This window comes from Hipposideros armiger, unplaced genomic scaffold (genome assembly GCF_001890085.2).
Source record: "Hipposideros armiger isolate ML-2016 unplaced genomic scaffold, ASM189008v1 scaffold_695, whole genome shotgun sequence".
NCBI lineage: Eukaryota > Metazoa > Chordata > Mammalia > Chiroptera > Hipposideridae > Hipposideros > Hipposideros armiger.
In genome coordinates this window covers 626,938-644,934 of record NW_017732045.1, presented here as the reverse complement: position 1 = coordinate 644,934, position 17,997 = coordinate 626,938, and the positions used below count along the sequence as shown (strand labels likewise).

Below are 17,997 nucleotides of genomic sequence, written 5' to 3'. Positions count from 1 at the left end.
GACAGCAACTTGTCTGTTCCCCTTCCCCCAATTCACCAGTGCTGTTCCCATCCCCAATTCTCTAATAAAAAATCTTAAAAAAGCAACAAACTTGTATAGCTGCTTCTCCTGCTGTCTATATTAATAAGAGGAAGACCTTTTCAGCACAAAGCTAAGGTTCTTTCAAGACGTTTTGGAGGCTCCTCTCCACTACGGGGAGCATCTCTGATATTCTGTTACCCCTTTTACCTTCCTCCCATTCAGAATTACTGACTAATCCCTTAGATGCATTTTGTACTTTTATATGGTGCTTTAATCATTCCCTTCCTGCTGCTCTCTAGTCTAAATGCTGTTCCCTGTGTATTTATATACGGCTTCTCATTTAAATCACACTCACGCTACTTATTCTGCAGAGTGGCTTGTTCTCTGTGTCAGGTTGGTAGCTTTTTCCTCTGGGCTTCACAGTCCTGTGGAAGACCGCAGGCAGGGTCATCTCATTTGATGCAATGTATATGAAAGCAGTAACTTGAATCATTGTACAAGTTTTAAATGTTAGTGATAACATTTACAACACTTTATACAACTTTTAATGTGTCGGTGTACTTTCTTTTTCAGTTGTATTTTTTAAAAACAAAAAATATGGTAGACACAATATATAAAGCTCTATACTTTTGATGAGCATTTTTAATTGTCACAGGTCTCATTGAGTAGATGTATCATAATTTACCTATTCCTATCCTATTGAGCATTTAAGATTATTTCAGTTTTTCATTGTTAAAAATAAAGTCACAATGAACATCTTTGGATGTATATTTTTGCATTTTAGATTATTTTCTTAGAGCAAATTCCCAGGAGTTGAATTCTTAGGCACATGGATAAAGAAGATTTTTCCTACTCTGGGTACATACCTTGTCCCATTGCTTTCCAGGGGAGTTGTAACAGTTTGCTCTCCCACCAGTTTATAATACTGGAAATCTGCAGTAACAAACTTATTTATTTTGAGGCCTTACTTCATTCCTTTGTGGTGAGCTTTCCAAGTTGGATTGACCTGAAGTAAATTGGTTCAGTTCCCAAGTAAAATTTCCCTTTGTCAGAAACTTTATGATTCATTTTAAAACTGGGGATATAGAGGAAATAAGAAAAGCTTTGTCAGAGAGGGAATAAAAGGGTTAGTTTTATAATGTCCACATCTAGATGAATATTAATCAGTGAACTGCATATTGAATGAATTGACTTTTCTTCCATTCAGTAACAAGAGTTATCTTTTAAAAAATCTCTTGAATGTTATTTGGAATTGTAAAGCTTAATAGCTCTACTGGATTTCACAACACTCAAATTAAATGCAGTCAATTTTAAGTGTGTAAACATGACTAAATTGGAATTCTAGGTAAATTGAATCATAATCCATACTTGGAGTATAAAATTGGCTTCTACAAAGTTTTTCGTGTTACGAGAAGTTTAACTTTTTCAAAGAAAATACAAAATTGAGAAAATTTGGGATTTTCTTTTTTTTTTTATTCCAGATCACATTGTATTTGTGATTTTTAACAGAAACTTCCAAGCTTCCTTTCTGTATTTTAATGGTACAGGCAGATATACTTAAAGAAATTTAGTGAAATCCTCAGTAAATGATGACCAGGATTCTTTTCAGCCTTTTCTGTTTTTTCTCAGACTTAAATATATTTCAGTGTATCTCAGTCAAGTGAAGTGAAATGAAAGATTTGAACCATGTATCTGTTGCCTTCTAAAATGGTCTGGTTTTCTGTTGCTGCAGTCTATTTAGTGTTTTAGTGATGCTAATGTTATTGCACTTTTTTTTTTTCAGTCCTAAAACTTTCTAGTGGTAATAAATCTTATCCTGCATAGAAGTCCTCTAGGTCACCTAGCAGGGTGCAGTTGGTATTTGTTAATGACCATTGTCCTTTGCTCTCATTCATGACACTCAGTGACTTCATTGATGCTGCAGTAAGGCTTTTTCCCTTGGACTTCGCTCATTCTTTACACACTGGTAGATAATCTTAAACTGTAGCAGGAGGCAGCTAGCATCTAGGTTGGATCGGATTATCAATATGTAGCTATGTAGGTTTCCTTTATCTTCTGATCAGGCAAACACTTAACAGTCTTCCGCAAAGTAGCTAAGATATTAAAGCAAATCGCCCTTGAGTTTCCCACTTTCTGGCATCAGGGGTTGGTTGTATTGGACAGGAGGGTCTAATTGTCATTGCTGTCCATTGCGACACTACATCTGTGAGGGTGTCAAAGATGTGAAATGTTTGCTGGGTTCTCAGTTGTGTTATCAGGCTATTTGTGATCAAGTTCCATGTAGCAGATTTGATTTTGATGCAAATATTCAAATATAGAGCATTTTATAAATTCTAGCACATGGTGGCTTTTTATATAGCATGCATGTTTCATTTCTTACTATGATCTATAAACTCATTTAATTTATCCAGTTGCAGCTGTTGCACTATTTTTGTTGAAGCAGGCTTAAAAATCTGGCAGGAGACCTTCCTCTTTCTTGCTCTTTTCAATGTTGCAGTGCTATTTTGCACAACTGGTACTTTCTGGGTGGCTTCTTGACTTTTTTTAAAACTGAAAGCTTTCTCTAAAACTTTCCTCTGCCCAGCTGTGACCACTATTCCTGCAGGTGAACTGATAATACCAGGCTTGGTCACTGGGGTATTCAGAGATATACAAGTTAATAACCTAGAGATAAAGATGATAGTAGAAAATAGTACATCGAATTGACTTAAGACTCAGTGTGACCTCAATTCTTGTGCTACAGGATGGAAGTTTATTTTAATGTTTTCCTTCAAGTGTGCATGTGCCTTGTAAGGTGTCGAAAATGCAGTTTTTATTTGGAAGAAACCCCTCAGATCATCTTTTATTTATTTTTTTTTAGTGACCGTATATATCCACATTACACAAATGACAACATTTGTTCTCCCATTACCTAGCTGATTGCATTTTTTTCATGTGATAAAATGAGTGTTTTCAGTTACCTGTGAAATTTCAATTTTTTTGGTCGCTTAGAAATTTCTATTTGAGAGGTCACTGGAAAGTTTGTGAGTTGAAATAGGTTAAATTTATATAATCTCATTATTAATTTGGCTGATAATCTTGGAATTCCTGAAGTTTTATATTTAAAATAAAATTTTAGAACTGCTCTTCTCCAGCTCAGTGATTCTTAAAATTATTTGGTATTTGGCATGGGGTTATCCGCTTTTTTCAGTACAGTAAAGCCTTGGATTGTGAGTAACTTGGTTTGCGAGTGTTCTGCAAGATGAGCAAACATTTCTAATACGTTTTAACTTGGTAAACAAGCGCTGCCTTACAATACGAGTAGTTTCTTTCCGGAACAAATTATGCTCGCAAACCAAGGTATTACTGTAATTACTTTTCAGCATTCAGTACCTCAATGTATCTCTTAAAACAAGAGGTAATGCTTGATCTTAATGACCCTCTTGAAAATGGACACTTCCGGGGGAAATAAAGTCCTTTATTTGTTTTATTGAAGCCTTATGAATGGTTATCCTATCTGCAGCTGTAGTGTTTTAAAATCTGATTTCTTAACTTAGACAAACTACAGCTAATGACTTACTTTTCAGATGTTACTTTGCAGTTAGTTGGTGGCTTAGAGTCAGAAATAAGCTTCAAGGAGAGGCTGGTTAATTTCCATTTCTCAAAGCAGGAATTCCTTTTTTGTGTGTTTGTTTGTTTGCTGTCTCTGATTTTTCAGCTTTGTAGCTATGTTTTGGTTTCACTGCTCCCTGACGAAGTCTGTCTCTTATTGCAAATATTAAGGATGATTTAGAAGAACTGAGGTTATTGAGCTTTATGGGCTAGCTATCCTGGCATTTCTCTCTGTGGATAGTAATCTAGAGTAAATGGATGAATCTTCTCAAATGCCATTGAGAGTTGCCAAGTGATGTGCTGACAGCTGGGCCTGACAGTGATGGCTCACCACTGGTCATTCCTGACCTGTCCCCTTCTCACCTCTGTCCCCTGTCACCACCCCTCCCCCAACAACAAAAATCTGGGAGGAATGCCTGTTCTCTTTTCAAAGGACAACTTGAATGTTCCCTACAGTTTTTCAGACAGAATGTTGACAGTGTCTCTTTGAACTTACTCATAAGGTTTTCTCTTTTATTGGGCTCTTTACCCTTCACACAGTTTTAAAATCCTCCTTGTGAACAGGCTGCACATCCCGTACAAGCCATCTTGCTCCGCTTCAAGCTGCAGCACATGTAGAAGCCACATTTGAGGCCCATAACTTCAGACATGACTATTCGGCATTGATCAGGTTGGCTATATGTTTAGAATTTGTCAGTTCCTTTGTCCATTTATTGCTTGGTTTTCAGTACCTTTTCTCTGTGTTTCAAAAGGGCTTTGTGTTCGTCCTGCCTTTATGTGTAATCCTACAGGGCAGCTCTCTGCTTTTTGTTCATCTCCTGCTCAAACAGTCTCTACAGGAGTGGAATTTGGTGTAAGACTTGCTTATAAAACGGGTATAGGCTCTTCTACTTGTTTCCATTTATTACAGACTTTATTTTATTTAATAGAGAAAGGTTTCCTTTGATTTTTTTGTTTTTCTTTAAGGTTTTCTAATTTTGAATTTTTAGAGATATAAAGGCTTCCAAGAAGAAAAGATATGGGGACAATAGTGTATTTTTGATGATTCCTTTTATTTTTTATTCTAGATCAGGGGTAAATATGGCTGGAAAAATACCTAAAACTAGACTCACAACTCTCAAATATCAGATAGTATCATGGTATGATGAGAGTGTACTGTACTTTAAAAAAAAAATGTTCTTGAGGATATTTTTATATAATTTAGGATGTTTAAAATATCCACATATTTTCATTTTCTTCTTACATTTTGACATTATTTCTGTTCCTTTCTTCCCCCTCAATGTTTTATTGATGCCATTTGTAGAAATTTACATGTTCTATTCTGTAATTGCCTATCCTGTAGGTCCTTTAACTGAAATCTATTGAGCAACTTTAAAATAAATTTTTAAAAAATTTATAAGAAGTGAATTTAAAGTTCATTACCTTAGTGCCATGAAAATCTATTTCAAATGAATTAGCCTGAATCTCGGGAAAAGACACCATGACCTGGTTGTAGACAAAATAAATACCTTCTCTACCAAAAGTATATTCTTAATATTGAGACCCAGGAGTTCTGTACGGCTCCAGCAGCCGAGGTCAGTGGGGTGTTTACAGCAAAGCGGGCTTCTGCCTCCCTCTCCTGGAACCTTTGCTCCTCTCTGAGTTCTAGAAGAGGATTACAAGATTTTTGTAAGGGAATGAATGGTCAGTAATTAAGTGAAAAACAGATAATGGGTCTTTAGGTCATTAATGCTAAATTAGTCCTGTTTTTATATATTAGAGACTTTTCTAATTTGTAATTATTTGAATTACATAATTCTGAGGTTGCTTTTCTGTGAATGAGACATATTTGAATCATCTCATTCATCTCACATACTTGTTTTTATGTATGCCCTTCCCCCCTTTATTTAAAAATAAAAAATTAGAAAAATTTTAAACCTGCAGGAAATTTGAGAGAATACTACAACATACCTGTTTTTAAAGATGTTTTGAGTAGTTTAATTATGTAATATAAAGTTAAAAATTTTAAATTATGCCAGTATTTTAGAGTTTAGAAAGTTTATTCTTCATGGTTTTTCCCTTTTTTACTGCTAAATTTAGTGTTTATTATGCTGTAGAAACCAATTTTATATGTATTGTTTTTTACTTTTTTTTTAAAATCGTTTCATGTTTTCTGAATGGCCTCCCTTTATGACAGCAAAACATTGGAAATCAAATAACAAACTTATTTCAACATAATTTTACCACACGAAATGACATTTTAATAAATACTATTTTTAGGATGAATTTTTATTTTATAAATACACATAGAGGTCTTGTACTTTACATCAACATTTGGGATTCTAATGTAAATGCTGAAATTAAGGATCAACATTCTTTTAACGTTCTATAATTAGCTCTCCTTTCTGAAGCTGAAATGAAGGAAGGTTAAAGACATTTCTCAACCATGTTGTAGCTTTCCACTTAAAAATCCTAACATCCAAACATTTAAAAACTACTGCTATTTACTGATTTCTTGATTGCTCCATATTTAGTCTGTGTGTTACTCTATTTTTTATGTGTAAATGTAGGAGTGTTTGCCTTACTCTAAAAATTTATATCTAAGTCCAGTAACATGTTTATGAAAGGTTTTAACAACTTGGGGAGAGTATGTATTGTAATGTAGAGTGTGCAAAAGAGGGAAACAATTGTATATTTATAGGGAAAAGGCTAAAAGGAAATACAGTATACCAAGCTGTTAATGAAGTAGGACAGTATGCGCGTATTTGTCTGCATGGTGGCTGCTTCTGTCTATAGAGCTGCAGATGGTCCCCCAGCAGCACAGCATCAGCTCTGTGCTGGCGACCTTTCCGCCCTTGGGGGCAACCACCGTCCTTCTGGGCACCGGTCCTGCCCCCTGCTTCCCAGGTAGGACCCCACACCTCAGAGGGCAGAATGCCCTTCACTGCTTTGCTCTAGCCGGGTCCTGCGTTTCTTTTTGTTTTCAGTGTAGGTGGCCTACCTTATCCTGTTGAAATCCTATCATATGGATAGAACTTCTGGATCACTCACTTTGTTGTTGTTTTTTTCTTTATACTGCTCTGGGCTGGTGTGTGTGTGTGTGTGTGTGTGTGTGTGTGTGTGTGTGTGTGTGTGTGTGTGTGTGTTGGTGTAGCTTCCATTTTTCATTGGAGAAATGCTTCCTTGCACTTAAGGCAGCTTTGCTTATTTAGAAGTGAAAGCTCTTTGGATTTATATGGCAAAGGCCTTAAGCTTATTTCCCCGATTCAGTTTCCTCTGTGGTCTGCGATGACACTTAAACAAGCTCTTGGTGTCCCTTTCTCCTGTTTGTTTCCCTGTGCTTTTATTGCTTCTAACAGGACCCCTCCCTCCTTCCCCCCAGCTCCACCCTGGGTGGCTTGCCAGGCTAACTACTTCATGATTGTTCCATGAAATACTTAATCCTGAAAAGTATGGGTTAGGATCAGAGGCCCTGAATCCAGACCGACTCCCTCTTCCACTATTTAATAATTGTGTAAGAAACAATAATAATTGCGTCAACTGTTGCCTTAGTTTCCACATCTGTAAGATGGGACAGTAATATTAGTTAACTCATAGGGTTAAATTGGCTAATACAGATCAGATGTATTAGTAAGCATTTCATAAAGGTTTAGTTAATTACTATTTGTTGCTTATGGTTCTTTGTACACACACACACACACACACACACACACACACTCACACACTCTCTCTCTCTCACACACACACTCATACACAGTTTTGGTGTGTATTTTCTAGCCCCTATTTAATTGTAAACTTTATTGAGGTATAATTGTAAAGCTTTATTGAGGTATAATTGACGAATAAACTATATTTAGGGTGTACAACATGATGATTTAATATATGTATACATTATGAAATGATTACCACATTCACACCATTTGTGTATGTGTGTGTGTGTGATAAAAACACTTAAGATCTCTTAGAAAATTGCAAGTATACAATACAGTATTAACTAGTCACCATGCTATACTATACATTAGAGCCACAGAACTTATTCATGTTATAACCGAATGTTTGTATCCTTTGACCACCATCTCATTCCATCCACCTGGCAAGTACCATTTTGCTTTCTGGTTCTAGGAGTTAGACTTTTTTAGATTCCACATATAAGTCAGATCATGCAGCGTTTGTCTTTCTGTTTCTGGCTTTTTTCACTTAGCAAAATGTTCCCGGTTTCATTCATGTCACAAATGGCAGGATTTCCTTTTTTTTATGGCTGAATAATACTACATTGCATATGTATGCCACATTATTTATCTGTCAACAGATAAATTGTTTCCATATCTTGGCTGTTGTGAATAATGCTGCAGTAAACATAGGAGTTCATATATCTCTTCGAGATAGTGATTTCATTTCCTTTGGATATGTACCCAGAAGTGGGATTGCTGGGTCATATGCTATTTCTATTTTCAATTTTTTGAGGAACTCCTATACTGTTTTTCATAATGGACGTACCAGTGTACATTCCCATCAATAGTATATAAGGGTTCCCTCTTCTCCACAGCTTTGCACTCCTTATCTCTTGTCTTGTTGATGATGGCCATCCTAATAGGTGTGAGGTGATACCTCCCTGTGGTTTTGATTTGCATTTCCTCCATGATTAGTGATGTTGAGCACCTTTTTGTATACCTGTTGGCTCTTTGTATCTCTTATTTGGAAAAATGTCTTTTCTGGTCCTTTGTCCATTTTTAATTGTGTTATTTGTTTTTTTGCTATTGAGTTAATTGTAAACTCCTTAATAGCAAGGATCATGCCAGTAAATCTTTACTGAAGCTAACTCCATAATTTTGGCATAATGTAGACAGTTATCTCAGATTCTGGGAGTAGAGCTTTAAGATGTCATTTGAATGAGATAAGGACTTAGAAATCAGCTCTTTTAAGACCATCTTAAAATGCTTTAATGAGGAGATAAAAATCACTGACACATCCTGTTATTTATGTTGGATCAGTATAGCCTTGTGTTGTTCATGGGTATAAAAACTTTTCCTGAATAAATGAATAAGACTTTGGCAAGAAGAAATCTTTGAAAGGTATAAAGGCTTATTTTCAAGTAAGCTCTAAATAGAAATGATAATCTGATCAAAAGTGAGAAGAATATTAAATGTACTAATGCTCAGACTTGAGAAAAAACTTGTTTTTCCAATTATCTTAACATTTGAAAATTTCATAGATGTTCTGTATTTGTTTGAGGAAGTCTACTAATCCTAGTTTTCAGAAAGTTTTTGTTATTATTGAGTGTTGAGAGTTTTTGTTAAAAGCTTTTTTCCACATTTATTGAAACAACCACATGGATTTGCTGCTTTATTCTGTTAATATGGTAAATTACATTAATTGATTTTCAAATGTTAAACTAACCTTGTACTTCTGGGATAAACCCTATTCATTCATGTCTTATGCTTTTTGTATATTACTGAGATTCAATTCTTAATACTTTGTGAAGGATTTTTGCATTTATCTTCTTTAGGAGATTATATATTATTTATTATTATTATTTTTTTGGGTAATGTCTGTTACCTTCTCCCTTCTCTACTCCGCTTCAGAAGCCAGCAGCTAAATGTGGCGTTCCCTCTCCACCCTCCCCTACACTTTCTCTCTGGCAAAACTGAACCGCTTCAATGAAAAAAACCTCTCCATACTGATATTTGGGGGTCCTCTTAATGAAAAGGTGACAGGCTGTCTATCCATGATCATTGTATGGAGAACCCCATCAATCAACAAACCTGCCACCCACGCTCAGCTTCTGAGCATTTGTTTAGTGTCTCAAGTTAAATACGAAGGATCACCCAGGGAGCACCAGATAGTGAAGAAAGCCTCAAAACGGAAAGAGAGAGAGGCCTGCAACAGATATCAGCTGACAAACAAACAGAAGGAATCAAGTGATGTAAGAAACAGAAGAAAACTAAAGAGCAAAATGGAAAAAAAGAATGAGAAGAGTAAAAGACACTGTGTTTGTTAAAAAAGAAAAAAAAAGACAGTGTTAGGAATAAAGAGTAGAGAACAAGAAAGCTTTTGGAAATTTAAAAATATCATAGTTGGAAAATAATTCCATGGACAGATTGGAAGATGAAATTGAAGAATATTGGGGCATTTTTAAAATCTAATTTTAGCTAAAATTTAAATCTGTGATTAATTGGTATTTATTTGTAACTATGAACATTTACTGTGTTGTTAAATTAACTATGAGGAAAAATATTCAGTAAGTGGATTTTTTTAGTTGAGGAAAAGGATGGGCTTGGTTACACATTGGCTGTTCATGAACAAATAGTGCCTGATGGGGATTATGGAGCAGTGGGTGTGTGTTTGGTGTTCTGGACACATTAGTGCAATATACATTGTTGACGGCCTTTCTCAAAATCCATAAGCAGCGATTGCAGACAGTGTTTCATGGGCTGAAGGCTGTGGAGTTTGCTGCCACTGCTCCAGTCCAGCTGGTACCCAATTATAGTATTGCCTAATCGCGTCACCTCTCTGATACTCATTTTCCTCATCTGTAATATGGGGATGGTGATAATAGGATCTATCGGATAGGGCTGTGATGACAATGAAAAGAAATAAAACTGATAAGTCACCTGATACAGTGGGCAGCATATTCTAAGTGCTCATTAAAAGGAGCTGTTGTTATAACATGTATATGCAGACAGTTGAGAAAAATATATATTGAAAAAGTAACACATACAACATTGGTGAAATTGTAGCCCAAGCTGTCCTGGGCTAATGAATGGTAGGTATCACTCACCAGACTGAAAGCTTCTTGTGCCAGAGAGTCTTTCACTAACATTCCCCAGTGCCCATCATTGTACCCGCCACTAAGAAACTGTGCAGAGGATGAATGCATGAATGAATGAGCCCCTTAGCTGTAACTTTCATTTGTGGTGCTGTACCCCAGTTCTGGTATCAGTCTTCTGATCATTAAAGACACAGAATATTAATGTGTTTATAGGAGTGAAGTTTTCATAAACTTAAATGTTGCATTTCACTTCCAGGCGTCGACTAGCAAGGGAAAAGTAACAGAACCATGGCTCAGTTTCCAACGCCTTTTGGTGGTAAGTGTTCAAAGATTTCACTCTTTTAATGTACTTTGGAACCACATTTTTAATAACTTAGTAGTATGTCAAATTTCAAGTATACTCATAAGTAGAGGGAATACTATAATTAACCCATCTTATGAGGACCCATCATATAGCTTCAGTGATTTTCAGCTCACGGCCAACATTGGTTCATCTGGGTTCTTTTGAAGCAGCTCTCAGGCATCATATCATTTCATCCACAAATATTTTAGGATGTGTTTCTAATAGATAAGAACACTTTTAAAGGTGTAATTACAATACCATTATCACACCTACAAAATTTATGGTAATTCCTTAATATCAACTATCAAGTCAGTGTTAAAATTTCCCCGATTTAGCCATTTTTTGGTTACAGTTTGTTTGTTCACGTCAGGATCCAAACAAGATACATACATTGCAGTTAGCTCATGTGTCTCCTAAGCGTCTTCATTAGTTCACTCCCCTTCCATTCCTGTGGTTTTTTTTGTTTTTTTTTCCCAATTTATTTGTTGAAGTGACTGGATCATTTGTTCTATACGGTTTTTGAAGCCTGGATTTGAAACATGACACTTTGATTTGCTTTAGTTTATCTTCTTAAAACATATCCATCTACATACAATATGTTTTTTAGGTCATTTTTCCTAACATTATTAAGTATTTTTTTTTCAAAGAGAGTGTGAGATGTTAATTAATTACTCTTGGCAGCTGTCTGATCCAGTCATGAAGAGAGCCAGAAAGCACAAAGCATCCTCCCCCTGATCACATCTGTAAAAGCCTCTGTGGGATTCTAGTACAGCAGCCTGGAAAGTTTTCAAAACCATTAGTGTTATTGTTTTATTTGTGTTTTGCTTTTGTCTTCCTTCTTACTTACTGGGCAAGTTTTGGGTTGTTTTTTTTTCTTTTGGTCTTGTGTTTGTTTATAGTTCCAGGGAAGAATTCTGACGGGCATTAAAAATCCCTTTTAGAATTTGCAGGACTATAAGGCCTGTGAGGAAACGGTCATACCTGTATCAGTCACCATTTTATCCCTGATATCTATCACAGTGCTTGGCACATTAATATGTTCCCTAAATAATGTTTCCAATGATTGAATTACCATTCTACATGTCACTGTCATATCAGACCCCACAGAGAGGTTAAATGTGATGCTTAGACATTTTGCTTTTGTGTTAGACATATTCACATTTTGTATGAAACATACATATTGTCTGTTCCCACCTTTTGGGAAAGTGTTTGAACTTTTGAAAGCCTTGTATCTATGTAATTAAAAATTGTTTTGGTAAATTTATTTGAGGAGACCTAGGACTCGGAAGTGTGAGAACATCTGGCAGACTTAGAGCTGAAACTGAAGGAGAACAAAAATTCCATTCTCTTTGGTTTGCCATTACTTTTTTCAAGGACCCCATTTTAAAACACAGTCTTAGTGAGGTATAATTTACATTTCATAAAATTCACTAGTTTTAACTATACAGTTGACTCAGTGGTTTTTAGTAAATTTACGAGTTGTGCAACCATCGTTATAATCCAATATCTAAATATTTTTAACAAATATGGAATTATGTAGGATTGCAAGGCCCAACTTTTTTTCATAAGTTGCACATATGGCATTTAAGACATCCGAAGATGCAGTTTTAAATTAGTCTATTGCTTAAGTTTTTGTAAATAAATGATGATGATTAACTTACTAGGTCTTCATACAATCCTGCTAACTATAGGATTATAGGACAGTTTTTATAAAAATAATTTGTGCCAATTTCTTTTTTTGGGGGAAGACAGCTACTTTACTCGTAATTTTCTAACTTTTTGTGTATAACTTCCAAGGACAAACAGGTATTAATTTATCAAATCATTTATAACATTGACAAACTCTTAAAGTACTATGGAAATAGTTTGTGTGAGCACCTTGTCTTTTTCTTTTTTCTTTTTTTCCTCATTGAATAATTTGTCTTTTCTTTGGATTGTAGGCAGCCTGGATATCTGGGCCATAACTGTAGAGGAAAGAGCAAAGCATGATCAACAGTTCCATAGTTTAAAGCCAATATCTGGATTTATTACTGGTAATTGGATCCGTATTTTTACATTTTTACTTCTCAGTAGTGCATATACCTGTGGAGAGAATCTATTATGCAAAGCTAAGGTGGGCACATGTGGCTGGGGGGGACATTGACGCATTTTGCCATCACCTGAGCTTGTATTTTTACAGTTGCTTTTCCTATGATGCATTCAAGCCTTGATTACAGTCTTCAATGGATGTCAAGCTACTTGTTCCCAGCATATCACTGATGGGAATTGGTTAAGATCAATGAACCACATTCTTTAAGTAGCACTGGGCGGTGGTCCTTGAGCTAAAACACTTGCTTAGTTCTGATCTTGAACTTGTTTGGGAAACTTAAATAAACTAACAAATTCTGAACATTAAAAAAAACAAAACACAAAAAACCACTCTTATTGTTGTGCCCCTAAAGTGCCTTTTGTACTTTGACTTTTCCGTTACTTTCCAGTTTGATTATTCTTTAGGAATTGGCTTTAGAAAAAAATGGGATCTAGATTTCTTGGGAGACTTGTTCTTGTGTTTGTCACACAGTTCTCTTTAATTTATTAATTCTTAATCATTGATGTGATTCTTTTAATAGTTGTTATTTATTCTCCGTAAATATATTAGAAGTACCCAAAATTTGAAGTAGATACCGGGAATGGCGAAGACCATTTTCAATAAAGTAGAAGTATGGGTCATTGTTTTCTTGAGGATCCCTGTAGATGTGCTTTGTCACATGTGCAACTGTTACCATCTTAGTTAATAGCACATCAATTAAAGTGTCTATCCCTGCAGATGGTATGCCCTTTTTGAGATGAGTTTTTAAAGTGTTAAGCTCTGAAGTCAATGCTGATGGATTCATTTTACTGTTGCTTTATAGACTTAGCCATTTGGCCTTTATCATGTATTCAATTCTGTATTTACAGGATTACCAGCCTTTTCTTATCTTTGCAATTTTGCTGTAAGTAGATTTCTGTTATTGTTCAGCTGTTGTTTTCTTCTGAAACTGTTTCCACTTCATTTCCAGGTGATCAAGCTAGAAACTTTTTTTTTCAATCTGGGTTACCTCAACCTGTTTTAGCACAGATATGGTAAGTTGGAACTTCACGTAAGCCAGTGGTAAAATAAAATATTCCAGTAATATAATTTCTTAAGATATAGAAGGAGAATTTATATCTCTAGTCTGAAATACGCTACTACTTCTTAACAGAGGAATACTTCTAAAACGTATCTTTCTAGTGTAGAGCTAAAAAAAAGTGGCGACATTTACAAGGTAACACTGTCCAAAAGTTGAATTTCCAGTTGAGAAACCTACATTTTTATATTTTCTCACTATTCAATTTAGCTTTATTCACAACACCCATTCCCATTTGAATGTCTCAGTTGTCTTTATTTATAATCTAATGCTTCTGTATCTCTCATTGAATAAATGGTAAAGGAACTATTTGAAGGTTAGTAGTGAAATAACCAGTGAAATAGTGAAATAACCAGTATTTATTACAATGTTGTACAAGGAGAATACATAATATATGTTGTTGAATTCCTTGATTAATTATCCCAAATAAGCATTAAATCTTTTAGACCATAGGAAAGAAAAAGAGTGAATAGCGAATATAGTTTGGGGTTCCAGGTTCATGACTTTGGGGAGCCATGCTGAATTCTGTTGTCAAAAAGCCACATTTTCCACAGTGTTTGGCTCTTACAGTTTCCCTGGTTTGTTATTATTGCAGAGGCTGCTTCCTACAGTAGAAAGCACGAGATTTGTAGTCACACACCTGGGTTTGAGTCCCAGCCACTCTACTTTCTGTCTTTAAGATTTGGAACGTGTATTTATCCTCTCTAACCTCAGTTTTCTAATCTAGAAAATGGGAAGACTTACATTTTCCTTATAGACCTAAGAGGATTAGGAGAGAAACTGTATATAAAGGACTTAGTGTGGGGCCTGGCACATAATAGTCCCTGAAAACAAAACCCAAAAAACAGGTAGCTGCTGTTGTCACTGGGGTGGGGAGGTATTCCACTTAACTAAGTTGCTCTACTAATTGCTTGTCCCTTAAATGATTGACCTTTTTTATTTATAATTTTATGGAAATTATAATAAAGAGTGACATAGTTCTTTGTTGCCTTCAAGCAGAGTCTACAGAACGTAGTCTCAGCTTGGATTATTTGTGTAATCAGTATGAAAATCATTTACTATGTTCTGAAATAGCAAAACTTTCGCAAGAAATCTGGATATATTTGTGTATGGATATATTTGAATTGAAACTAAATGATATCAGATTCCTGTGCTTTTTTTGGTGTCTGCTTTATTTTCTTTTTCCTGGTTGTCAGCATGTTGGCTGCCAGACTGTCTCTTTCACCTAGTGAGTCTCTTCCTATGGTGCCCTTCTAGTTCTAACCTCTGATTTACTTTGAGCTTGGAAAATCAGATAAACAAGTTTTTTGGAATTACTTTTTAAAAATAAAATAGAAGACTAACAGAGAAAGAAAGGAGAGAGAAAGAGAGGGGAGAGAGAGAGAGATGGGATTGGGGAAAGAGAGGAAGGAGAGGAGAAGGGAGAGAGGAGGAGAGACAGGGTGGGGGGAGGGGACGGGACGGCACGGGAGGGAGAGCTCATGGGTACACAGGAGCACTGACCTGGCAGTTAAGTGCCTAAGTTGCAATGTAGGGGATTTGTGACATCTGTGTTAATTGGAACAAGCCTGTTTTGCTTTGCATTCTGGTATATGATTTTTTCACACCATCAGTCAAGATCACTCGCTAGAACCTTCCTTTTCCCAGCTTAACTTTTTCCATTGAATTCCGCTTTTATGTTCTATTCCCAGTTTATGAAGGTTCGTTCAAGAAGCAGGCTTACGATGAATACGCTGCTGCAAGAAAAATCTCACGTCACATTTTTTTCATTCAACAGTGGAAAAATATTTATCAAATGTTTGCTATGGGTCAGTGAATATTGTAGGTGCTGGGGATGCAGCAGTAAACAAAATAGACAGAATCTGTGTTTCCACAGAAATTGTAGTCTAGCGGGAGATAGTTAATAGCAGTATAAAAACTGTCGCATGGTAATAAGTGTAATGGAACAAAATAAAGTATTATCTAGTAAATTTCACTTTTTTTCAATTAAGTTGTTAGTTTTCCAAACTGTTTTTAGCTTAGTGTATCAGAGTCATTTTTCCAGCTTATTTTTGTAGTGAAAATTTTTATTAACAATACAGATGATAAATTGGGAGTGAAAAATGTTCTTTCTCTTTAACTTTTTTGTGACATTTTGTTAAATAAATTTGTGATTGTATATTTTACTTGTATCAAGAACTGCTATTGGGGGGAGAAAACTACGCCTTTAAGTATCTTTTTTCCAAATGAAATATCTTTGAAAAGTAATTGTATATTTCACAAGCCACGGCTGTCCTGCTAAGATGATGCACTAGTATAGTGCAATGTGTGAGATCTCTTTTTCCGCGTTACCTCTGATCCTTACCACTTTGTAACCCTGAGAAAGCTTGAGCTCTTCAAACTTAGGTTTTTAAATTTATAAGTAATAACAGCTGACCTAATTAAATAGTTTTCCCTTTCTGCCTTTCATGCTAATCTTGTGTTCTCATGTGGTTTTTCTAGTAAGGACCCAGGGAAGGCCTTGCCCCTTTTGGTAGAGAGAGGAATGGGTTTGAGTCTGAATGGGTTTATGTCAGTCACTGGAGAAGAAGAACATTTTGGATTGAGAATTAGGAACTATTTCTACTGTGTCTCTCTACTCTCTTTGCTCTGGACCTCGGTTCAAATATATGAGTGACGTGGACTACTGGGAAGTATGCGTTAGAAACCTTTATAATTTTTGTTCCATATAGAACCAATATTCCAGTTAACTAATTTGTGACTTTTGAACTGTAACCCACTAATACTTTGGGGATGCCTACCTATCCGATCTGATTTCCAATTAGGAATATAAAAAAGCTTGAATTCTCAGAAGATGGTGTCAAGTCAGTGTGTGTAACGCCAAATTGTAACAAAGACGACCCACCTTCCTAGAAATTGTCTTATAAATAAGGAACTGGAAGGAAGCTGGTAAATATCCTATTTCCTTTTGGCAACTCGGGTGCTTACAGTTGTTCCAGCCTTGGCCTTGGAGGGGGCGGAGAAGGAGAGGAGAATGGACAAGAGCCTTGAAGGTCCAGGAAAGAAAAAGAGCTCAAATGAGGACTTTGGAATCAGAGGCTGCAGGGGCCGCAGAAATGGAGAGCAGAGGCTTTTAAGGAGAGAAATGAGGGGGAGGGAGCGCCACCTGGAAATGGGCCTCCAGAGAGGAGGAGGGAGCCAGAGACAAAAGCAAAAAAATCAGAATGGCTTGGTGACCTGGGGCATGGGGACAGGGCAGGCGGCTATATAACATGTACTGTCATAGGATACCTCTGAGTGGCCGGCAGCCCCCAACAGGGTCAATGCGCCAAACTCATTTACCAAAAAAACCCCCCAAAACCATGCTGACTCATGTTCCCTTCTCCTCCATCCCTCATTCCCGAGCCTTCTCCCTGTTCATGGCACTGAGCACCTATCCAGCTGCTGGGACCCATGGTTGATTCCTCCCTTTTCCTTATCCTGCACATCCAGTCTATCAGCATATACGTTTGGCTCCATCTTCAGACTTCATTCCCAGTCTGGCCACCTCTTTCTGCCTCCACTGCCCCTGTCTGTCCTAATCTGTCTCACCTGGACCCACTGTTTGACTTTCCCCACTGAAGTCTGTCTGTCTGTCTCTCTCTCTCTCACACTTGCCCCTTTTAAATTCCAGTCTCCAAATAGCATCCAAACGATCTTAAAAAGCAAATCCATTTAAATCTCTCCATTGAGAAGAAAACCCCAAGTCATTATGAAGCCCACAAGGCCCAGTGTGATCTGGCTCTTGCTTTTTTCCTCTTTTATTTTGTCCCCCTCTCTTCCTCAATATTTGCACTCCAGTTTTGCTGACCTTCTTTGTATTCTGCAAACGAGCCAGGCTTCTTCTTGCCTTAAGGTCATTGCACTTGGCATTTCTTCTTCCTGTAATGCAGTTCTTCTAATCCTCGCCCAGCTGGCTCATGATGCGTCACCGCCCAGAGAAGCGCTTCCTGACTGCTAGTCTGTCGACAGTAGTTCCCTCTGCCCACCTGGTGCTACCCACCACCTTCTCTTTCCCATCACCTTGTTTTATTTCTTTTCTTTTTTTTTAAAGATTTTTTATTGGGGAATTGGGGGAGGGAAATAGCATTGGGGAATCGGGGAAGGGGAACAGACAAGCCGCTGTCCTT

General features: G+C 36.6%; 1 protein-coding gene across 1 annotated transcript in view; it reads left to right on the top strand.

Annotated features, from left to right (window-relative positions):
- ITSN1 (intersectin 1) overlaps positions 1-17,997 on the top strand; it is a 200,677-nt gene that overhangs the window by 37,259 nt on the left and 145,421 nt on the right. The window contains exons 2-4 of the mRNA XM_019626944.1: positions 10,617-10,676; positions 12,644-12,736; positions 13,742-13,805. Of these exons, the coding sequence (XP_019482489.1) occupies positions 10,649-10,676; positions 12,644-12,736; positions 13,742-13,805 (185 nt within the window). The 5' untranslated portion in view covers positions 10,617-10,648. The remainder of the gene's footprint in view (positions 1-10,616; positions 10,677-12,643; positions 12,737-13,741; positions 13,806-17,997) is intronic.